Source organism: Vanessa atalanta, chromosome 21 (genome assembly GCF_905147765.1).
Source record: "Vanessa atalanta chromosome 21, ilVanAtal1.2, whole genome shotgun sequence".
NCBI classification, from domain to species: domain Eukaryota; kingdom Metazoa; phylum Arthropoda; class Insecta; order Lepidoptera; family Nymphalidae; genus Vanessa; species Vanessa atalanta.
The window spans coordinates 5,110,213-5,136,198 of record NC_061891.1 but is presented as its reverse complement, the minus strand read 5'-3'; the positions used below and the strand labels follow the sequence as shown (position 1 = coordinate 5,136,198).

General features: G+C 37.1%; 1 protein-coding gene across 2 annotated transcripts; it reads right to left on the bottom strand.

Moving 5' to 3' along the window:
* On the bottom strand, positions 1-25,952 carry LOC125072306 (UHRF1-binding protein 1-like). Of its 2 annotated transcripts, XM_047682882.1 has the most exons (29): positions 25,802-25,952; positions 25,211-25,412; positions 15,909-16,019; positions 15,541-15,618; positions 14,550-14,654; positions 14,327-14,453; positions 13,317-13,477; positions 12,876-13,026; positions 12,643-12,769; positions 12,431-12,536; positions 11,954-12,056; positions 11,601-11,692; positions 11,153-11,288; positions 10,811-10,986; positions 10,616-10,730; positions 10,366-10,500; positions 9,810-9,979; positions 9,540-9,715; positions 8,427-8,563; positions 8,037-8,177; positions 7,617-7,788; positions 6,938-7,052; positions 6,522-6,656; positions 5,633-5,644; positions 3,507-3,638; positions 2,930-3,073; positions 2,097-2,395; positions 1,627-1,738; positions 1-1,133 (listed from the first exon to the last, which is right to left on the bottom strand). In XM_047682882.1, the coding sequence occupies exons 1-29, from the start codon at positions 25,843-25,845 to the stop codon at positions 1,098-1,100; spliced, it is 3,750 nt and encodes a 1,249-aa protein (XP_047538838.1). In that variant the 5' UTR covers positions 25,846-25,952; the 3' UTR covers positions 1-1,097. The 2 variants fall into 2 exon arrangements, with proteins under 2 accessions (XP_047538838.1, XP_047538840.1); XM_047682884.1 differs by lacking the exon at positions 5,633-5,644.
* Between the last annotated feature and the right edge of the window lie 34 nt (positions 25,953-25,986).

The window sequence follows — 25,986 nt, the reverse complement described above, 5'->3', positions numbered from 1 at the left end:
CTTTTTATATAATTATAAATAATTATGTGGTTTTAAAATATTTTCAAAAAACTTAATGTTTTTTTTTCTTGCAACACTTTGATTTAACTCGGATATATTATAACCATAAAAAAAGAAAACGATTCAAATTAATTAAAATTCAGAAGCACACTTTTTGTAATCGAACTGTAGTACTTGTTTTGTTGCTCGGTTTAATCAAATAAATGGTATAAATAAAATAAAAATATCATCATGAAAAATATATAGAAATCACATACTATAGAAACTCTAATTTAAAATTAAACTTTGTCATAAACATGATATTTCATTAGCAGCCTATAAATGAACGAAGTCGCGATATAGTAAATATAAAAAACAATCTACAAAGCTGTCTTAAAAACCATTGTTAGTTGTTCTACATGAAGAATAACTATGAAATTATCTGTGATATTTGAAAGGTTCACTGGAAGACGACTATTCCTTTTGGAATCATTCGTTATCACAATACAATGTAGAACCATGAAAAATGAGATCTCGATATGTTATTAATTTCTACAAAACTATTATATGGCCATTTTAAAAGACCCGTTCGCAGTAACAAAAGTTATTCTCTCCCGGAAGCTCTCGTATTTATCAGTATAATTGGGGCTGAATTATATATTATTGCTACACTTTGATCTCTTAGATTTAAATTTGTAATATAATATCATGTTACGTTATCATGATGTCTGAATACTGTTGATCATCGACAGCCAGACGTTCGTCATTTACGGAGCAAGTCTATTAAGTTTTTCTTTAAATTGTTATTTTTCTTAGGTGTTCTCCGTGTCGTTTCCGGCAATAGAATAGCGCCACCACATGCCAACTGTTGGCTATCGTAAAAACTTTCAGGGATGGTTTACGTCAATCTATTAAATATTTTTCATGCAGTTTTATAAGTCACTGCGTCAATCCCAAAGAATGGGATAAGGTCAAGCGGGATGTTTGAGGGCAATTTAATAAGGTTGGCAACATCGAATCCTCGGCAGTCTCACGACAGTCGACTACTACAGTCGCTGTCCGCAGCAGGCGGTGCAGGCGGCGCAGTCGAGGCAGGCCTGAGCGCCGCCGCGGGAGCGCTATCTCTTCCCGCGGCACGGCCCCGACAGCTGCTCCTGGAAGTTGTCGGCATTACTTGTGCATTCATACATTTCACGAGCTATGTGTTTATCTTACTAGTAACTGTTCTGACATTACGATCTATGCGCAACATACTTTTTATAGTCTAGTCTAGTGTGAATATAGTATAATTTCTCTAAGTTTTAATCTAATATTTAATAAATATAACGATTACAATTAATTATTAATACAATGTAAAATATACTCACCCGACTGATCAAACTTAAGATATCATTCATTTCTTACCGTTTTAAAAGTGCATACAAAAAGTTTTTCTATAGTCATTTGTTATGGACGATGGAACGACACACAATATTCGATAATCTCATTTTTCGTCTTGCCCATGTTTCGAAATAATTTCCTAAATGAGATAAATTACGTCAAACTCTACAACTAGTCCTATCTCCACTAATATTACAAATGCCCAAGTAGCTCTGCCCGTCTGCTCACGACCAACGACTGCATCGAATCAGTTGGAATGCGGCGCACCTGCAGCAGGCGCACGGCGTCCAGCAGCTCGTGCTTGTCGGCCAGCAGACGCGCCGCCTCCTGCTGCGCGGCGTGCGCGCACTGCCGCAGCGCACCCGCCTCCTCCACCTTGCTGGAAACGGTCCGTCGGAATCGTCATTCGCTCGGTTCGGGTTTAGCTCGAGGAAATCGATTAGTACTTTTGCGGCCGAGCGCCTGCCTCACGTTATACTTCATGGGAGCTTTCGCTTTTGGGTTGGCTCCAAAACTAACGCCCCGAAAGATATTGGAGGTATACCGAATACCTCATTACTCGGCTCTTATAAAAGCCATAAATAAAACTGGGAAGTGAGCTCGTATCCTTGACAAATCACTGGCTTATACTTTGCGATGTGGAACTGTCGATTGGGGATATCAGTAAATGGTAATAATAGGCTTTCTTAAGCGCTCGTTAACTGTTTGCAAACGAATACAGATCGAAAACTACTTACGCCCGCAAATCTCGATTATCCTCAGCTATCCTATTCAACGTGGCCAACCTTTTCCTCAAATCCTCATTTTCCTCGTTCAATCTTTGTATCTCCTCCATAGCCATCTGCAGTTCCGGAGGTGGACTGCTCGGGGAGACAGTTCTCGAAGAGACGGTGGGTCCGAGGTGGACAACGCCTGAAGTGTCTCGGTTCAATCGTAGAGTGGTTAGATCCAGGTCTAAAGGTTGTGGCGGCGGCGAAGATATGGAGCGAGTCGGTCTGTCTTCGACTAGATGTAATTTAACGTTTTCTATTAGCACCTGGAAAGATCGATTTTCTACATATAACACTGATAATAAGTATGTATTATTCGTTCGTAAAAATTAAAAATCCTAATTTTGTCTGCTTATTCATTTTATCATGTGTTGAATTAAAACATGTCCTCATATATAACTTTACTTAAGCATTTACTAAGTGATATAAAAAAAAAAAACTTTTCTAAATCTATATTAATTTCACCTCGATGTTAAAATTAATAAACTTTATTCTAATAATCTATATCAATACCATCACCAAAATGATGACGTGAATGACGTGTGCTTGATTACAGCTGATTTGTGTGAGACAAGTTGTAAGATTTGACTCAACAATAACAGGGGAGTTGAATAAACGAAGATCTACTAATTACTTATTGATAATTGTTTTAATTATCATTAAGACGATACACTTGACAAATAACAATTTCAAAGAGGTTATAAACGGATACTTGGATATAATTTATATTTGAATTTAATGTTATAAAGTAAAAATACTATTAAATAAAAATACAGCAAGTTCAACATCAGAAAGTTTACCTCCAGAGGCATGGGCGGTATCACCACCTCGTCCTCGATAAACTCCGACAGCGCCAGGGCCGTGCTCATGTTGAGAGCGATGCTCAAATCTCTGATGCGCGCTTCCAGTATTTCCTCGTACGGAGCAAGCCCTACGGGCTCACCCTGTTTTTCAAAGTAAGGTTTTTATTAGTAACAGTATATTTTATATATAAATAAAAACATAGACATTTTTAAATTTTACCAAAGTTAACTGCAAGGGTTAAGAGAATATTTTATTTTTATAAATATGCAAAAAATGCAAATTCATAATAGATTGATGAATATATTTGTATATTTGTATCGTATATAGAAAAAATCAATTAGCGAAATTGAATCGAAATATCATTTTCAAAATACAAAACAATACCTCATCAACTATTGGATCTAAGAATATATATCCGATGAAATTTCAAACTTCAACACAACAATGCAGGGTATTTTTATGCTATACTTAATAATTTTTGAGTGAGCGGTATGCACTCAGACGGGGCGAATAAAACCGTGCGAAAAGTTACCTATCAAAAAACCACATTAGAAAATAATCATTAGCAATTACCATTTCATTGACAGCTCTCGGCAGTTCAGTGCGCAGTAGCCTCGCAGCGACGCGCGGCGTTTCGCGGGGTCGCAGTTCGTCATCACCCGTCGTTGGCTCCGACCATGCCCGGGCGCGCATGGAAAACTTATTCTGTTGGATGATTAGGCATCAAATGCAGCGACTTTGTGACTTGTAATACGTAAATGCATGCAACAAGCATAATTATATAACTCGTCATAATTATATATGTTAGTAACAATGTTCAAACGAAATACAATAATGGGTAATGTGATTCAGTTTGTTAGTAATGATTTGTTTGTGTTTACGATTGCCGGTCGAATATCTACGTGTACAGAAACCATGCGAAAGCTGTGTTTTTATTTAAATAAGCCATTGAAATAAATAAAAGCTTCGATCGCCTTTACGAAAAAAATCTATGCTTACAGATAAAGAGCACAGTGCGTTTTTTATTTGAAGTGAAATTAAACCTAGACTCTTAAAAGCTTAATATGCGTTAAATAAATTATAAAACTCCTCTTTTTGGCAAAACGCATAAACTTGAACAAAGGATTTTTAAGATTCGATTCGATCTTTTGGGTGCGGAAGCTGAGGCAATAATTTATCAAGCTTGACAGTTGCAAAATATGTACGTGTATAACAGCGTTAATTAAGCTTGTCTACATAGTATAACACAAAACATTCAGCATGTCGTATCATTGTAAGACATCGATTTTTTACTATAATTTCTTGATCTATATATTATATGGATGTTAATTGGCATATGTATCTCATTGTATTTAGATTTGTTATATTTCCTTATCAATATCATTTATTATTTAATTAATTACAAATTTAAATAACAGTAAGTGTAGTTACTTAAAAAAAATCATAAAATAAAAAAATCGTTCATCGAAACACCAGCAAAATACAAATACTACAATTAAATATAATGCGTACAATATTTAAACAAAGATAACGGTGACGTCACTTTGTTTACATTTCATACAATAAATTTATTTACACAAAACTCTGATTTAATTTAATACATCAAATGGACAAATCTGATAAACTACAATGAGGTGAAATGAAAAAGAGATTAACAAGCTTTGTAACATTTACAGTAACTTAAACTTGAAGAATAAGAGTAAAGATTTATTAAAATTCTGTGGCTTTGTTGGTTGTTTTGTTTAACATATCCCTTTTTGCGTTTCAGCAGTAATACGATTATATTTTAAATGACTTGTCAATTTGGAAAATTTCGTTTAGATTTTACTCAAAAATGTATTCAGCAACTTCTGGCACACGAATTAATGCAAAAATCACTAAAAAAACTAACGTGTTTTTTATGTCAATTTACTTACTTCATTAAAATTTTGAGAATTACTATCATGATATATAGTTAGTATGCCAATCCAGTATTAAAAAAGGCGAATGAATCTTAACGTCAATTATCCCTGAACATCTGCAGAATATTGCTTTCAAATATATATATGTTACCAATTGATTTTGAGAATTATGAATACATAAACTGATTGATCAATCAATAGTAGTTCAAATACTATAATCTGAGGTGCACAAATTATTGTATATATTTCATGCAAACTAAACGCTTTTTTAAATAATCGTAAAGTACGATATACTATGAAGCTTGTGTCAAGATATTGCAGTAATGTCAACAGAAATGTTACAAATCATACCATTCATTAATTACGCTTCGTCCCACATTTAAGACAGTCTACCTGGTATAATAAGGGGGAGATTGAATAATTTGATTTCCCATTTAAAAATCGAATACACTGACTCATCCACACATGCGAAAGCGACATTTGAATAAATAATTTAATTTAAAACTGCATATCTAGTTTTGCTACATATTGATTCTGCCAAATGTTATCTGTAGCAATAAATTATGAAAAATAGTGTTACGTAATTTATGGATGGCGAGTACTCGAATTTATTTTATTAAAAATTTAAAAAAAAAGATTGACATAGAGACTGCAATATCCTCCTAATTTACATTTACACAGACAAAACCCCCTTGGCTACGACACATAACCTCTACATCTAATTGGTTTAACATAATGATACCACTACTGTGTCATGAAACAGTAACGATCTGTCTGATCAGCTGATCGCTTAAATACCTTGAGTCGAATCTTTCTCACGATAGCCGAGCGGGCGGGAGTTGCCATAGAGAAAAAAAAACACACATAGACAACATAGTTAGAAAAGAATGCATTCCATAATATCTTTTCGATTTAGAACAACAGCGACTTTTGATCGTGAGGGGAACGAATAATGAGTTCATAGGAATTAATGTGATCATGCAATTAATAAACCTCTACCATAATGATTTTACTTAAGTATTATTAATACTTTAATAAGATAATTTCATATGTTTAGATGGATGATTAGTATTATATCATTATATAAAAAATATACTTGTGACTTAAAACTTGAGTCCTTCTCATTTTAAATATTTATGGTATAGCCTTATTCAAAATTGATGAACGATAAATGACGACATAGAATCAAAAAGGTGATTTCATGCTACGAGTATTTTTTTAATGATATCTGCCATTGAGAAAAGGTGGAAAAATGTTTGTTAGATAAGTTAGCTCATCTGTGATATTTTGTGGCGAGTATGTTAAGGAGATATGTGTCTGGTTCTAGCATGAATGGTGTTTGAATTGATGACATCAAATTTAATTTAGTTGAATATCCGAAAACTAGGTATATCAAAAATTTCTACAGCGTCTTTGAATTTTTTACTGTAATGATAATAATTTTATTTAAAATAAATGTATATTCCTGTGCATATAAATTAGTTAATTAAATGTATAACATGCCTCTGATAAATGATTACAAAGTTAAATAGAAATCTTAACTCTTTTAAGTAAGTTTAATTCAACTATTTAAATAATGCAATACTAGTATAAATTTATAATAAGCTTTTTCTTCGAATTTTAAGAAGTCATGTGCATTAGTTGCAATATTAATTTCATTATATATGGAGATCTTAGAAGGTCATACCTGGAACTCATCCCAGGGTATGGAAGAGCACTCGTCAGTCTTGAGGTCATCTGCCACAAACCGCATGCAGGACTTAGCGTTCGCGCTTTGCTGCACGAGGTATATGTTGTTCAAGCGCAATGTGCACGTCGATATCTTGACCAAAAGAAAAATTATTTAAGGATATTTTTCTGTTGCTTACATTTTCAGACACACGTAACGAAAGAAATAAGCACAGAAGAAATGATAATGAATGTTGATAAGATTTAAAAGAGAAAACCATTTTTATAATGCTTTACATTTTCTTTCAAAGACATAATATTTATTTTCATTTTCATAAGATTAATTTTCGCTTTCGGTGGGTTTGGTACATTTCTGCACAATGCGGTTCTATAATGAAACCGACTTCGATGTTGGTTACAATATCACGCACTCACCATGTCACGTCGCTTGCAGGAACTGGTGATGGAGTGGTCGCTGGGGGACGACGAGCGCTCTACCACCTCCGACGCCACCTCCACACCACTCGATAACCGTCCGTGTTCGAATTCCCTGTGAGAAGCATATAAACATATAGCCTATTTCAATGTAAGTAGGAAAAAAGTTAAACGAACCTTAGGTTTACGTACTTCGCGCGATTTGCTAATAACTCAGCTATATTGTGCACTACTAAGAGTTTATGATTAATATATCTTTATTTATAATACAACACTATTGCATTAATTTTACTTCCAAAATTCCGATAGCAGTTTCGTCGACGTTCAAAACGCCATTTTTTCGCAAATCCATAGTGAATATCATAGATTAATCATGCTCTCGACCAATGACATCGCGTCAATTTACTGTCAAATGTTGTTTATTTGGTCTTTTTTTATTGCTATGGTCGGGATACAGTATATATGTTCTAATTTTATAAAAATAATACAACAAATAATTGTCCAGAATCAAAATTTAAGCGAAACAAAACTGTACCTACGAGCAATATTGAAAGATATCAAAAAAGTGTTGGGGTCGATTTTGGTAAAATGTAAACCTTGCTTCGATATAATCTTGACCAATAATAAGGTCCGTAGTCCTAGGCCTATGTGGTCTAGCGAGGAACGCGGGAGGGCGCACCTGAAGGCGACGTCGGCGTCGTCGGGCGACTCGGCCGCCAGCCCCACCACGACGTAGCGCTCGCTGTCGGAGCTGGCCGTGGACGCGGCGTCGCTGCGCGCGTCGTCGCGCGTCAGCGCGCTGTCCAGTGACGTCACCAGCGACGTCAGCCCGCGCCGCATCGACGAGAAACCTGAGCCACGCCATGCCACTCAACACTTACGCCACGGGTACCTCCAATTATTAGGTATATCTATATTGGAGGTACGATATTATTGAGATAACATGATATTTTCGTGAATAGTACTTTGACGGTGTGTGAGATCGGCGGTCACCACGTATGGGACGTTGTTATCTCCTCTTTATTGCATTAAAAGATCAATTTATTTAGTCTTCAAATTTCATATTTTCTATACATTTAGCTGTGCAGAGCTAGCATACCACTAAAATTCAATCCAGGGCTAGGCGGCTGTATCTCGTCAGCGGGCAGAGGCTGAGCGGTGCACACTTCAATGGTACCCTGTGTGGCTAACACGCCGCTGTCTCGGTCCAGCATAGAGGGAGCCATTGTTGCTTCCGACCCTGTGCATGGAAATATCTGACATTAAAATATATACTTCAATAGACCTGTTATAAAAGGTAAGTGAGCGTAATTACGGACATAAGAATAATATTTAGATTCCATGTTTGAAACAGTAATATCGACAAAAAAAAAATAAATTATATCTCGTTACGGAAATTACCCTTCGACCGAAACCACCTTTTACCATTATACAAGGTATGATAATTTTAGTTAATATTCAATAATTCAAATATTTGGTAAGTCATTACCTAATTTCATATCATTGAGGCTGGATGAATCTAGCGGTACACTATCTAGATCCCTGGAAGACTCTTGTCCCGGACAATTAGTTGGTAAAACCAGTGTCACCTCTACTGCTGGAACTACAAGACCGACTACCAACGACCTGAAAAACAGAGACAAATCTTGTTAAACATTTGGAATCAGTATTTATGGATGCGTTTATTTCAGTAATATGATGACATGGATGACGTGTTTCTAAATTCCATTTACTTTTATCTCTTATTAAACCTTGGGAAACTTATTTCATGCAAATGTCATCTAGCACAATATTTCTATCTTTTGTCTTAATTCAATATATAAATATATGGAACTACTTGTTTTAACATTTTAATAAGCCATCAAAAATGTGGTAAGGCTTTATACAAGGCCCTCAACCGGCAAATGGCAATACTAATTTTTGTTGTGTTTGTGTTTGTTAAGCCGGAGTAACTACAGACACGATAGACATTCTAGAGCTAATGTCTATGGGCAATGGCTATCATTGATCATTCACCTAATAATTTTTCAGTCTGTCTCTATACAAGAAAAAAATGTGGAAATTAATCTAACCAATAAAAATACAAATTTATTGCATATTCAATTGATGTGTGAACATTGGCGAGAGCTTGAATAATGTATGATATTCATTATGGGTTAACGCAAAGAAAAATTAAAATGAAAAAATGACGCTTTTAATGTCGATGATAATGATAATCGGAAATCTGGAAGTCAAATTAAAGGTGATACAAGTCATTAAGTGTTGTATTATATAAAGAGTTATATCGATGAGGGAACGATTGTAGTGCACAATATAGCTCAGATATTAGCAAATTGCATGGAATACGTAAATCCAAGCTTTGTTTATCTTTATTCCTTTTCGATCGGAATAGGCTCTATTCAGCTTTTATCTAACATTTGTCATTTTATGTGAGAAATAAACTGTAAATATTGGTTTGCCATTCGTTCAAGTGATATATTTTTATAATCAGATTTGGTTACGAGAAATTAGCCCAAGAGCTCTACGTCAAACATACTACTTACGCAATACTGCGTAACTAAAATAACCTAAACTAGTCTACTAGATCAAACATTATTCGTACCCCTGGTCAGCTTCCGGCATCCTGCTAGCCTGGTGAGCCAGCCACGCCGTCAGCTCACTGATACGTTCCATCTGTCGCAGAAGGAACAGGAGCTGGTAATGATTGAGCTGGATCCCACTCAATCCGCACGTCCGGCCTATCACCCAGATCCGAGAGAACCCCTCCTCGAAGCACACCTAGAAAACCGGAAGCTTATTACAAGACCGACACGAGACGAGCACCAAAATCGAGGCGAATAAAGGGACTCATGGGAACGAGTGGCGGGCGTACCCAGGCGGTGAGCGGCGTGGCGTCCAGCAGCGGCGAGGGCTTGCAGGCGGTGGCGCGCGCGCCGCAGAAGTCGGCCCACAGCGGCTCCACGCGCGCGCACCACACGCGCCGGCTCTCGCGCCACGTGCGCTCCGCCGCCGCGCCCGCGCCGCGCTCCACGTCGTCCAGGTCTGCGGGCGCGCACAGGACGAGTGTACGTCTACTTATTGCCTATCGCTTTCTGCTTTTAATGCTCTCAGCTTGAATACTAAAACGTGACTTTTTAATTGATCTATTCGCACACGAAAATTATTAGTTTAATTATTATTACGATTTTCTAAAAAATAGATTTATATGTGGTGTCTGTTGGCTCTGCGTTAACCATTTGAGGAACGTAGTCCATAATTTCTACAATACCATCGTTTTCTGAGCAAATAAAATGAATATAGGATTTATGAATGCATCAACATTACTTGAAAAAAAAAATTAAGCTATATATTCGAGATTAATGTCTTCGACAATAGATTTTTAAAAACATTGTAGTAAGTTTTGAGAAATAAACGTGAATAGCACTTACTATCGGCATGCAACAAAAATTGTTCATGCAAAGGGTCGATGTCGTCGGACGAACAAGGGAATTGTCCTCGAAGGAGCGTCGTCCTTCGTATTGCAGCTATTATAGACGCCAGATCTGCTCTCGTACCGGCCGTGTCTATAATATCAAAAACAAATCATATTTGTATGTACAAAATCAATAGACAACCAAACGCCCAACCAGAGACAAAAAGGGATTTTCTATAAAATAAGTAAATTCGAATAATACTCACTGGCTCTGGGTGATTCTCGAACATTAGTAAACGTCGCCCTCGCTGTACATATGTGAAGCTCCTTGGGTCGATCTCGTTGCTGCGACACGTGCTCGGGACCAGCTTCTAGAACAATCTAGAAACCAGAGCCTCATTCGTTTTCGAACTTGAGTAGGTTCGTTCGTTCAGCACAGATAAGGCGTAACGGCAGCGCACCTTGGGCATGATGGCCTCGGTGCGCACGTCGATGTAGGCGGCGGAGTCGTCGGCCGGTGCGTGGTCGGTGACGGCGGCGCCCACGTGCGGCAGGAAGGCGGCCAGCCACAGCAGGCTGGGCACGTCCACCGACACGCGCACCGGGCTCAGCTGCACGTACAGCTTCGGGGACGGCACTTGAACGCAGGTCGTTTAAAGTTAAACGATTTAACGATTGAGATTGAAACGATGTACTTCGAAAGGTGTTAAAGAATTGCTATTAAATATAGTATAATTTAGTCCATGAAACGGGGTGATTTAACAACAAGCGAAATAAATATATCTACTAAAACTTATGTTTACCGGGAAAACAAACATCCCCAGGGTAGTAGAAAAATGTGAGTTCAGCGTGCAGCAGGCCAGCGTCGCCCGGTAAGGTGGCTTTTTCCGCGCTCACCAAGGGCCGCGGCGCTTCACGTGACTTGGATCCTGTCGATACCTACATAAGGAAATTTGTATCTTGTAAATAGTCTATTGTATTGTCTATGATTTAAAATATAGTCTACTATTATAAATATTTATGCTAATTAATATTTAAAAATAAAAAAACGATAATTTTACGATTTATCAATTTAAAGGTATACACACACACGTTAACCAATAATTCAAGGTCAAGACAAGTTCTGATTTAAATATCCCTACGTTCGTACAATGTACGAATACTCGTCCGTTCTTGACCATGATGACAAACAATATAATACGCAATCATGTATTATGAAGGTTAACTTAAATTATAAAAAAAAAAAATTACCTTATAAACGGTGAAATCGTCTATCCTGAGTATGAGACAAGTAGTCATCAACTTGCCGAGCTGCTGGAGTATTCTCGTTCTAGTGGGTGATGCTAAAGCAACAATAATGTCTTATTCATGTAAAATTGTCAAAGACAATAAAAAATATTTAATTGTAAACTACGACACGGACAAAACATGTTATCATTGAATAAAAATACGCACGGGTACATTAACAATGGCAAAAAAATATTTTCACTAAGTATACCATTTTACTTCCTCACGATCATGATAAAAGTGAACAGTGCTGGAGTTACTAATTTAGATATATGTTTTTGAATGGTTGTTTTTTGAACGAAGAATCGAGAACTCACCGGCCGAGGCCTGCGCGGGGGGCGTGGGCGGCGCGGGCGCGGCGGGCGCGCGCGGCGGGACGCCGTTGCCCACGGGCTCGTCGCCGCGCTCGCTCTGGCTCGTCTGCACCCCGACAGGTCCACGTCGGCAGGCCGCGAAAAATGCAAGAATATTCAATAATTCGTATATTTTTGCTGATTAGGTGTGACCGGTTCGGTGTGCCCGACGACTAGACTTTTTAGGATTAATTTAGATTTTATATTCGGTAAGAAAAAGTATCAGGACCTCAATATTACCTCAAATTCAGACTTTAGAGGCAGGGAAAGTTGTATAGTAAAAATAAAATCTTATCACTCCGTGTGGGTGTTTGCTGCTATCTTGGAAAAAACGTAGTGCATTCGTGGGAAAATATATTTTCTACGTATTATATTCGAAAGTCTTTACCTATAGTTATACTTATCTATATTATACTTATCTTTATATCTATATTACTTTACCTTGGCACTAGGTGTCATGGGTCTAGGATCCAAGGTTTCCAGCAGAGTAGTGCAGAAGGAAGACAATGCTTGTGACAGCCACTGACTGTGAGGGGTGGCCGCTTCCCTGAATTTCGAGGATAATATAGTCATAATAATATCTTTGTAATAGTAAAGATTACCATACAATATAATACCTGATTTCACAAAAGAGTATTTATTGTTGGTATTACCTATATCCTCGCCAGTGCCGTCTATCGTTGGAAGCTTTATGGTAAGGGAACAAGTCGGCTTGCATACTGACGAGAGTCACTTGTAGCGCTCCGCCATTCGCTAGCTGCGGCATTTCTGATCTACCCACTGTGTATTAAAAAAAAAAAGTTTTATTTTTTACCTCGAGTTGCATTTCGAGTAATGTACTGATTGAAATGATGAGAATATGTACTGATTACATGAACAAACTTACGTCCAGGATCGTCACACAAGTGCAGGTCTATCCGCGGCGCAAGCAAATGGTAGGAGGTTTCTCTGACGTCATGTTTCGCGAACATACGAGCTAATATGTCTTTATCGCCAGACGTTGGACGGCTATGGATCTGATCAAGGGGTTCTTCGATCTGAAAGAAAATTATGATATTAAAATTAAGTTTCACTGACAATACCAGCCATTCGATTTCGATTTATTTATTGAAATGTTAAGTTACAGGAAAGTAAATTGTATACTATCAACCCATAATTTCAGTATAAGTTCCTTTTTTAAATGATATCATCGCTTTGAACAACGCTTACTAGGTGGCGGCTCGGTTCCATCCACCGTAAACGACGTAACGAGTTCTTCATCTATATTATAATATTCGACACCGACACGTCGGGCGAGCGCGCCGCGTGTCAGTCCGTCGAGCGTCACCTTGTGCGCGGCCTTGGTGCGCGTGGCCTGCTCGGTGGCGCGGCGGACGGGCCCGGCGAGCGCGGCGGCGCAGGCGAGCGCGGCGCGCAGCTGGCCGTCCGTCAGCGCCCACGCTAGCGGCTCCGGCCGAAGCACCAGGCGAGACCCCAGCACGGCGCAGTCTGCAGAAGAAATACACTTATATTATCGAATTACTTAGATACGTTCAATTGTCTACTACTACTACTCTTTTTCAATGTCTATGCAAAAGTGCACTCGATGAGATTTCGATATTCCTAATGCGTATTTAATAAGTATGCTAACCAGTTAACCGTGAGACATACCGTAGTTAATTAACAAAATTATTTTTATGGAATATAATAGCCTCGTACCTGATGGAATATCGTTTTGTAATCATAATTCAGAAACCTGCCGATTTTTTTAAGTATTAGAGTCTGCGTTGGAGCAATTTCCGATTCCTATGAAGAGTTTTTATACAAACTTTTATCCCCAAGTTCACTCTCTTACTTAGGTGACTAATTTGCAATTGCTGCTACAAGTGACAAGCACAAACAATAATATAGAAAATATTTGTAATATCAAAAATTACTACTTTTCATTAAATTTTTCATCCTCTCTTTAACCTTCTTATGGGGTGGATTTTTAATAACCAGCAGATGCCTCAACAGCGATTTCCATATTACTAACATAAAGATACCGGATTTCCATCCAAAATTTCAACCTTTGTGCTGATGAAGTTTTAAGAAAACTGTCTTTAAATTATTTAAGAAATCGTAAATACAGATATTCAATATTCATCATCAATTCAAACATCACATTTGACGAATATCCATACAAACTTTAACCCCCTATTAAGCCCCTTTAAGAAATAAAGTTTGAAAAATCCTTCCATAGTGCTCACTTACGTGAGGGATTAGTGTGCAAAATTTCATCTTGTTAGACATGTTTAGGCTGAACATTGTATGCTACTCAGCCATTTTAAAATAGTATTAAATAGAAGTTGAACTAACCCGATAACCGTTTCTTAATAACTATCCGACAGTGCGTATTCCCAAGTAGCAGCCGCAGAGGAGGGAGGTTGGCTGCTGCAACGCCGTGGGCCTTCGCTTCTATTCGGGCGCTTTGCCATTCTAATTCCTACAAAAATACATTACATCGATAATCACTATAACAAAAGTATAACTGTAGGCAGATTAAATATACATTAAATGATTTTGTAATAAAACTGAGTACCTTAAATATAAGTAATTGGCCAGTGTCAGGTGATTTGATTCTAGTCAGTCTTAGATCACCCTTTCTGCCCTCTGGTGTTCTGGATTCCACGGTCACCCTCGATATCTGAAGGGAAAAGTATTATGACCGTTGTATTATGACCACCTAAATGAAAGGTGCGTACATAATATAGTACGTAAAATCAGCGTTACATAAATCAACTTCAATATGTTTGACCCTGCATTTACAAACATCTGCATTTACAAGCAACTTCGGCTTTATCTAACCAAGAATTTCTTATGACTACTCCTTCATTGATCAGACAGCATTTTTTTCATTTCTCTATATGATAAAATAATCGCCTTTGGAAGGTATTGAAGATTGTTTGGAATATTATTATTTTAAATCGTCAACGCCAATATTAGCTACTGCTTAGAAGATTTTCTTTAGATTATTTGCACATTCGTAACCTATTAAGAAGATATGTCGTTACTCGCTATCGAAACTCAAGTCATTTGTAACAGACATTTTCTAATTAGATATATTAATTTAATAGTTGGGGTATTTTCCATGAGGATATTCATCCTATATTTAATACATCGAGTGAGGTATTATCACATTTGCCTAATATAATAACAATAGCTACATTAACACAGCTATTTTTTTTCTAATCCATTCATTGCGTTATGAGTCACAACTTTTCGAAGTAAAAAAAATACGACAGCGCTCAGGTCAGAAGATCATTATTTTTTTTCTGACAAAGAGCACTAGAAGCTAAAATAAATTTCAATTGGAAATAAGATGAAATAATCTTAAAACATATTACAAATATTTTTTAAGAAAAAACATATTGTTAAGACCTCAATGTTAATAATTCTTACGTAAATATATATATTTTTTAATATTAAGTTGAATTTAATTTCACGAGTATATAGTCTCCCTTTATAAAGGAGAAAGAAATAATAAAAACAGTTAAGATATTACTCTTAATATAGTGCTAAAACTAATTTACCTGAACACTACTGGTGAAGGCGTCACATTTGAACTCTATTTGAACTTGATTCACAGCCACGGATATGCCATCTATTACCTTAAATTGAAACATATGTAAATGAACATTAAAACACATATTACGTTGTTAAAATATTCAATAAAAAACAAAAAGATAATACATTTTTTTTTTATTCTAGAAAATTTGTTGGTTGACTTATGTTTAAGAACACAATCTTTTGAAGTTTAAATATCGGTGTCGGCGTCATTGCTATCGACGGACGACATAACTATTAAATAAAATCAAAAATGAGATATTGAGTTTGTAGTGAAAAATCATTTACCTAAAAACTACGATCTCAAAATTTAAATTACGTTTGTTTATAATACCTTGTGTATATAACTGTATTTTCCCGGTATGGGCATGGCACCAGCCGAGCCCGGGTTCATGACGCGAGGCTCTGTACATACTTCTAGAGCTATGTGCACTTCGTCTAGATTCTGAAACAAATAAATTATTCTTAAAAATGACATTATAGAATTAACCAAGCATACATTTTTCTGGATACAATTATTTGTACCTTATCTATTTATTAAATATAAAATTTTTGACGTCGTATTTAATGTATGATAATAATTAATAACTTTATTTAAGTTATTAATTAAACTAGAGAAATGCCAAAATAACGAAGGAAACACATAATTATAACACAGCGATATAAAATTGTTTATATATAAAAAAAATACAGATAAAAAAAAGGTAAGGTTAGGTTATTCTATTTATTACACACAGGATGTATTCTATTTCAACTCAATGTACTTAACTTATAACTAATACAAATATATTCAATCGTTGTAATCATTAATAAAAAATAAACTGTAATGTTTGCGGTAGAGTTGATAAGCCCAATTAGTACCAAATTCAAAGCTTTAGCTAAATGGCAGTAACTTTACTTTCAATTATGTAAGATAAAGATACAAGTACTTGTGAGCCCACTAGAATAAAGTATATCATGAGATTTTTTTCTGTATGTATGTATTTGTTCCTAAGCACTATTAGTCTAATGTCACGTTCGTATTTATATTTAACTTTTCTACTAGTAGGGTACTGTCGCTGTATTTATCACTCTAAACTACTTAGCGGTGTCGAAGTGCAGTGCGTGTTTAAATAGTTCCCAGCTAACAGCCGACAAATTTTACTTAATAAAAATGTACAATAACCTAAATAAATTTATAGTATTATAAATAAGTCTTGATTGGTTGATGAACGTAAAACAATAATTATTTACGGAAATATTTTCTTATTTTTTTTTTTATTAAAAATAATATTTATTATCCATTTTTACATCTATACTGAATGGTTACGAGGCCATATGCCCGTGTCGGCCAAGTGACGAGCGCGCATCACGCATCTACAACATAGACTTCAGTGAAACCTTAGTTTATACTTTTAATACAAATTCTATGGCCTTCGATAAATCTTTGACAACTGAACTGAAATTACGGTAACAGCCTGCAAATATCCCACTGCTGGGCTAAGGGAGGCCCCCTTTGGAGGTGAAGGTTTGGAGCATATTTCACCACGCTGCTTCGATACACATGTGGCAGAATTTCGTTGAAATTAGACACATGCAGGTTTCCTCACTATGTTTTCCTTCACCAACGAGCATGAGATGAATTATAAACACAAATTAAGCACATGAAAATTCAGTGGTACTTGCCTGGGTTTGAACCCTTAATCATCGATTAAGATGCACACTTTCTAACCACTGGGCCATCGCGGCTCTGACATTACGGCCTTGATATTACTTTATGCGATATCAAGGCTGAGCGAGAGCATTGGCGTTTCGCATTTAGCGTCATTGTTGTCTAAATTAGTATAGAGAACATAGACTATTAATAGATAATGCGTTTTGCCTATTAGGAACGTGTTTATTAATTATCTACTTTCTTTGATTGATTTAAATACTCAAAATACTTTATAATCCGAATAAGGAATACGCTCCAAACATTCTCCTCAAAAAAAAAGAAGGAGAGGAGGCCTTAGCACAGCTGTGGGAAATGTACAGGCTATTAATGCAATATCAAGGCTGGACGATTTTGACAAAACTTTTTTTTTTTTTTTTTTTTTTTTTTTCATAAGGTGGCAAACGAGCAGGAGGCTCACCTGATGGAAAGTGACTACCACCGCCCATGGACATCTGCAACACCGGGGGGCTTGCAGGTGCGTTGCCGGCCTTTCAGGAAAGAGTACGCTCTTTTCTTGAAGGTTCCCAAGTCGTATCGGTTCGGAAAAACCGCCGGCGAAAGCTGGTTCCACAGAGTGGTTGTGCGAGGCAGAAAATGTCTTAAAAATCGCGCTGTTGTGGATTTTCGGACATCTAGGTGGTGCGGGTGATATTTGGAATTTTGACGAGATGTCCGAAGGTGAAATTCAGCAGCCGGGATTAATTCGAACAATTCCTCGGAACATTCCCCGTGATAAATTCTGTAGAAGATGCAGAGCGATCCAACATCTCTACGCAAAGCCAAAGGATCAAGCAGATCGGAAAGGGCTTGATCGTCGATAATTCGAGCCGCTCTACGTTGGATACGGTCAAATGGAAGGAGCTGGTACTGGGGAGCACCCGCCCAGAGGTGAGAGCAGTATTCCATGTGAGGCCGAATTTGCGCCTTGTATAGTCTTAGACGATGGGCCGACGTGAAATACTGTCTTGCCTTGCTGAGCACACCAAGCTTTTTTGATGCCAATTTGGCTTTGCCTTCCAATTGACCGCGGAACTGAACGAGACTCGAAACATCAACGCCAAGTATTCCGATACTAGCTGTAGCGGCTAACGGAATGTTCTCGAATCGTGGAGATACGACAAATGGTGTTTTTTTAGCGGTTAACGCGCAAACTTGCGTCTTTTTGGGGTTGAAGTGAACTAAGTTTAGCCGACCCCAGTTCGAGACTTTGTTTAACGAAGACTCGATTTCAGATACAAGTTTGTTCCGGTTTTCTTCGACGTTTTCCCGAGAAATATTAGCACGGCCGGTGTATGAGGTGTCTACGGTGCTGTCGTCTGCATAGCAATGAATGTTACTGATTTGCAACAAGTCATTGATATGCAGAAGAAACAGAGTGGGTGATAGAACGCAGCCTTGTGGAACACCAGCATTGACGAATTTTAAGTCAGAGCATGCACCGTCGACAACGACCTTGATGCTCCGATCTGCCAAAAAACTGGTAATCCAATTGCATAATTTTCCGGGAAGCCCATAGGAAGGAAGCTTCGAAAGAAGCGCTTTGTGCCACACGCGATCGAAGGCCTTCGCTATGTCCAGACTGGCTGCTAATGCCTCCCCTTTGCTCTCAACTGCTTCCGCCCATCTATGAGTAAGGTAAACTAGAAGATCACCGGCTGAGCGACCCCGACGGAAACCGTACTGGCGGTCGCTAATCAGCTGGTACTCCTCTAGGTACCGCAGGAGCTGGCAGTTTATAATGGACTCCATTACCTTGGAGAACAAGGAGGTGATGGCTATAGGCCTATAATTGGACGGGTCTGAGCGGTTGCCCTTTTTAGGGATCGGATGCACCAAAGCAGTCTTCCAGGAGTTCGGGACGACGCCGAATGCATAGGATTGCCGGAAAAGACGCGTTAAGACCGGCGCCAACTCGGGAGCACAAGTCCGTAGCACGATTGGAGGGATGCCATCGGGTCCACTCGACTTATGAATATCCAAGGAAAGAAGTGCTTTACGAACTGCACTTTGCCGGAATTTAACCTCCGGCATCGTGGTATCACACCGCGGGATTGTTGGTGGTGACTTTCCTCGGTCATCCAGAGTCGAGTTCGCTGCGAAGAGAGAGCCTAAAAGATCAGCCTTCTCCTTCGCTGTATGGGCCAATGACTCACCGTCCTTGTGCAGAGATGGTAAGGAAGGCTGACAGAAATTCCCTAAGACAGCCTTGGCGAGAGACCAGAACGCACGTGTTCCTGAAGGGAGGCGCACCAGTCTCTCGCCAATTCTGCCAATGTACTCCGTCTTCGCCTTAGCAATCACGTTTTTGAAGGACCTAGAGGCAGAGTTATATTCCTTTCTGATTGCGCTGGTATTTACATCACGAGACGCTGATGCGTTAGCCCAGTCTTGGTAGCGTTCCCATTTTCTGCGTGAAGCCGTTTTGCAGAAACGACCAAACCAGGGCTGGGACTTGCCACCGATGGGGACCGCAGAATACGGAATGAATAGTTCCATACCCTGAAGTACCACATCGGCAACAGAGTCAGCAACAACACTCGGATCATCCGGCGAGAAACAAACCTGCCCCCATGGGTAGGATGCTGAAAGAAGGACCGCATCCCATCCCAATCTGCTGACCTGTAGTGCCACACTCGGCGGCAGCCCACGAAACGAGGTCGTGAGTAACGCGCAACCGGCACTGTACTTCGGACGAGACAGTGGTCCGACGAGCCCAGAGGGGGTTCGACGATAACCTGGTAGCCATCCGGATGGGAAGTCAGCAGAAGGTCCAACAGGGAAGGTGTATGATCCTCCACGTCTGGTATTCGCGTTGGCGAGGGGACTAGTTGTGTCAAATCATATGCTAAAGCGAAGTCGAGAACAGATCTACCCGCATGATCGGTAGTGCGCGATCCAAGCCATTCGGCATGGTGGGCATTAAAATCGCCAAGAATAACGATCTCTGCGGATGGGATCTGCTGCAGTACGGAATCTGTAGCCATTTGGACGTGCTCAACCAGTCGGTCGGTTTCGGCATTACCGCTATGGGACCTATAAAGGCAAGCGTAGATTCGCGGATGGTCGTCACAATCTACACGCAGCCAGATAATTGATAGGTCCTGTCCTTCAAGGCTGCCGAGGCGTCGAGAGCAGATATCATCTCTGACGTAAACGCACACCCCAGCTCGTGGTACAAAGGAATGTTCCAATTTATACCCGGGGTAGGAAAGAAAAGTCGTATCGGCAGGAGAAGATATCTGAGTCTCGGTAAGAAAGAGCAAGGCCGGCTTCGCCGTCTCAAGGTGAAAGTGGACGGCGTTCAAGTTCGAGTTGAGTCCCCTTATGTTGCAGAAGTCCACAGTGAGGGTGGTAGGGGTTGCCTTATGATGCCTGCTCCGCTTGCCCCGAACAGTGGCGAGCGCAAAATTGCCCCCCCCAGAATTCGGAGGGCAGCCTGGGCATCCCTGCTCAGGTGGTGTATGTCCTGAGCATGGATGCCCAGAGAGGGATTCTCCACCGCAGTCGCTGATGGTACCCTCCTGGGGTAATGTAACCAAATTCTGCACAACCATCATGTTTAAGGGGGGGGGGGGGGGTATCGGGCCTCCGGGACTCTCACATACCAGACGAAACGCGGTAACATAGCTACCACTTCACGCCGATTTTATGTGAGAGAGTGGTACTTCCCCGGGCGTGCCGGCCCATTCGGCTGCAACCCGAAGGTATGCAGTGTGGCACTACCACTTAAAACGTTAAAATAACGATTAAAATACATTATTCAAAACTCGCTACGGGTTCCGTTCGCTTTTCTAAGCTCATTGCTTTGGCGACGGTGTATTCATTGTTACCTATTTTGAATATAAGACTTTACAATCTCGTCATCTTTGACTTCTAAATAAGGTTTTATATCTATTAATAGAATCAACAACGTCATTTATTTAAAAGCTGATTATTGCGGCTTATACTCCATCGTCTTATATACGCGCATTAGTTGACTTGGTAACAAAGGGAACCAGGTAGATCCTATGCAGTAATTAACGCGAACATATATCCAAACATGATCACATCTCAAGCTATGTTGGGGCCCTTGGGCACACATGAATCAGGGACCCTTTGCTAGATATTTACTTAAATTAAATATCTGGCAAAATATTTAACAAAAACCTTTTTTTTTATTTTAAAAAATCGTCTACCATGTAGAAATAATTGGTGGTACAAAAAATATTCATAGAACCTGTGAGAGAAATTGTTGGTTCTTCGGAGCCCCTTCAAAATGGGAACCCTGGGCACGTGCTCCGTGTGCCCTTATGGTAAAGACGGTAATGAACATGATACAACTATGATATACTTTTTTTCACAAAAGCCTTAAGAAACTGAAAATAAGAAAGATTTTTCTACGGTTGTACCGATTCCTATTAGATGTTAAGAATCACTTCACGATTGATAGCCGAGATTAAGTATTTAGGTAAGAAACCTAATAGATTAATGTTATTTTATTTATTATAAGACTACCACCTATCACACCGTTGGTTGCCTGGAAGAGATCGCTATGTAGCAATAAGGTCGTCAAAATTGTATGCTACTTCCATTTAGGCTGTAATCCGTGTTTTATTTTTTCTTTTTCTCTTTGTGGTGTACAATCGCCTAAGTATATCCAGTAAATAACGCTGTATTTGTTTAATACTTAGATGGTAAAATAATAAAATATACCAAATATAACATAAATTCTTATTTCAACTATGAATCGGTAGTTCTTTCAACATAAGATCTAAAAAGCATCTTGGCTTTATGAAATCACGATTAAAAAAAAGTCTATGAAATCGTTACAACAAAAAACACCAAAAGTATCACGCCATTCAGCTTTTGTCGTGTCACTTTGAAATATTTTGTTTCGAACACACTCCGATAATAAATCTTCGTGTTTTCTCTATTCTACGTGACAATGGCGTTATAACCAGTAAAATATTGGCACTAATGAAAAAATATAATTTGTAACAACAAAATCCCTTTATACTTGATACTTTTACTTACAAACACGAACGTCTAATTTTAAACGCTTTATGCTAAACATGCAAGCATGAGTTTCAATGTACATATAATTAGTGAATCAACTTTTGTATACCTACGTTATTTACTAACGGATATTGCAATCAATGTTTTCTCCTCTCTATGTATATATTTTTTTATATATAAGTGTCTGTATATGTATGATTTGCCATTTGACCAATACATCTTTATCAGTGTATTCTTATAAAATATCACGAGCATGCGTTTAAAAAAATATGAAAAAATTCTAAACTTTAAAACTATGGTCATTCATATAAATGACATGAGTTTAATCGTTTTCGTATATTTACAGTAATATAAATTTTTTTAATGAAACGGTGACTATATGTTTATAGACACTAGGAAGAAATGTAAACTAACAACACTCAATTGGTTCCTGGGGCAAGGTTATTGTTTCCATAATAAGATGTTACAGTTATTTTTAACTGGGCCTATTAAAAAATTTAAAGCTAAATTAAAAAAAAACGATAAATAAGGTATATTACTCAATACAAGGATATCTAATATTCTAGGCAGAACATATGTATATAAATTTATTGATAATCTGTAATTAAAATGGTGGAAACGAGTAACTACTGAGTTTTTTGCCATTTCTTCTTTCAATCAATCTACTTTCCGAACCGGTGGCAGCTTTACATTTAATTTAACATTGTATCATGACGGAGTGTTTTATGAGCCTACTTGAATAAATATTTTTTTTTATTGTTACTATTTTTTTTTTCGATTCGCAATCCTTATAAAGTATGGTTTGTATCAATAGAATAATAGAATACTTATATAAAATGTAATAAAATAAGTATTCAAAAATACCTCGCATACTTGAAACAGCTGTAAATTTACTATGAATTGACCTTAACTAGGTTAAATTAAACACAACTTCTGTTTAATTTTCATGGTATTGTTTAACTTTTGCATAAATCTTTAGTATGGCATAAATCTTTAGTATGGCACAAACCTGTAGGCAAACGTTAGCATTAATTAAACGTCGTATTTGTAAGTGGAACGAAATATATCTTATCGCGGAATAGTTTACGTAGCATACAATATATATAACATGGAAGTTTAAAGATAAGAAATTAGCATTTTCTTATGAAAGGTATCGTACATGACCAGTCTATAACTAACCATTTGATTGAATGCAATGTTATCTGTTGGTGTTCATTTGTTGTTTTACATCGATCATATTCAATCTAGAAGCGCGAAACCCAAAAGGGAAAAGCATTCACAAGTAGGTTTTGTTTCAGGCCCAAAGACCGTCGTTAAAGTCAGAAATATTTTTACGCAGCTTATACTACGCCAGCCCCATATAGTTTGATTAGGAGTAAGTTAATGAACATGATGTATTATTAAATTAAAAACGTAGGTGGATGTGTAAATGGCTCTTAGTGGTCACTGACGCCTATAGACATCGTCACCGTAACAAATTTTAAACACTTACTTACATTACCAATGCGTCACTAACTTTGGGAACTAAGTAATGTAATGTCCTGTCATTGACAATGGCTCACTCGCCCTTAAAACTGGAACATGAAGAATAATTGCCTCTTGGAGGTAGAATTTATAAAGAGTGGACTGGTCCACTCTGGTACCTACTCAGGTGGGCTTGAACAAATCCGTACAAACATGTACTTATTATACCATAGTATTGTTTAAGTACTAGAATATTTTATCTATTTTTTCCTTATTGTGTACAAAATATTCCTCCAATCCACACCTATACCTCAACAATATGTTTCATAATCATGAAAAAAACACAGGAGAATGAAATAAATCTAAGTGAACTTATTGTGGGTACCACCCCATGGGTCTTAGTGTAATTTTATAAAAGTCAAACTTTCTCTAAACTGGCTATCAAGCACAAAATTTTATTTTCATATTGAACTGCACCTGATATCATTGCATTTAAATAAATAAATAAATTCTACAGTTTTATGTATAGTATGACAAATATAGCAATGATATTTTCCTCATAACAATATCTTTTCCTTTACCTTCATTATATTTTAGTAAAAATGATTATTATTTTAAAAAGCTAATTAAATTTTAAATAACTAATTATTAGATTTATTAAATTGGATCCATATTATTGAAACACTTTTAAATTGTTTATGTAAATAGTTTATGGAAAAAAAACAACTATTTTATTATTTATATAACAAAAATAAGACACTTGTATTATATATCACAATCACACTAGCGATTGTTGTAACATAACAACTATTGTATTGTGTATTGAGCGTGCTTCACTCATTGTTACCTGCAAATATTGATTGTCATGACAAATTTAGACTCGTTGAATATTTCATCACAAATGTTTCATGTAAAGACACACTACTTCTTATAATACGATAAGTTTAATAAGATATAGTATGTTTTATCAATACATATCTATTTATTTGCAGAAAATTTAAAACATTATCAATTTATTTATAAGCCTATTTAATAAAAATATTAAATTGTATGATAACATATTTCATTTCATTGAACTGCAGTTATTATATTTTATTATAATAATGCTTATAGATTATTCAAATTGTAAATAGATAAATAAACAATTATGACATTGCAGTGACATGATAATCATCATTGGTCGAGATCTTGAATGCTCAATGATATTACAGGTTCATTCATCTGAGTTGTTATCTGTTAACTTTCAAAGTAAAATTCAAATAAATATAAAAAAAATTAGTAGAATTGTGGTGTTGTTAATATATTAATTACGATATATCTATCAAGAACTGTTTGTATAACGTTATTGTATTAATATAGCACAGCTCTTAGCTAATCTCATGGAATATGTAAATCTAGCGTTTGTTCATATTTACTCCTTGTTTGATTGGTATAGCTTTTATCCTAAGGATATTATATATAATTAATTATTAATGATTTCTCACCAATACAATAGGAACTGTTTTGAGTTTGGTCCACTGTATCCTGAATGAAGCTCGGTTGCATCTCGCTGAGGTCAACCGCACCCAGCCAGGAAGTTCCAGCAAATCAGTTAACAAATCTTCATCTAGTGTTAGATCTTGCAGCTCGCCAGACCCTCTTAGAGCTGAGAGAGAGATCTGCTCTGGTGATAAATTCTTTGTGTACCTAAATTTAATATACAATTATTTATAAATATGTGAGAAGTATTCTATCACTATAAAGTTGGAGAAAATGAAGCACTACTTATATTTTACTACTGTTATATATACTTCAATTCAGTTTTCGTATCATCTATTATTTCGAATTATTCTTGCATTTTTTTATTTTTAAACCTGAGGATTTTTTGAAACAAACTTTTTGCTACATTTATAAGTAGAATAAAAAACACAGTTAATAGTTATTTGAAAAGGGTAAATGAAGGTGAAACTTTATATAATTTAAATGTAATATTTGTTTCTAAATATATACAGTGTGAACACATTGTTATTTTATTCAATTAGAGTTTGGATTAATATATTTCTTTCATATATAAAAATACACGTCCAACAGCGTACCTCGATAGATGTTTCAGCAGCTGATTCTTTATTATAGTTACCATATTGAAGTTTTTGTATATAGCAAAATATTAGACGCAAATTTTAACGAGAAATCATTATTTTACACTATTAATTTTCTCTGCCCATTCAAAGATATTTTCTTTCTTCTACGTTTATGAATGACTGGTGAATGAATTTGTGAA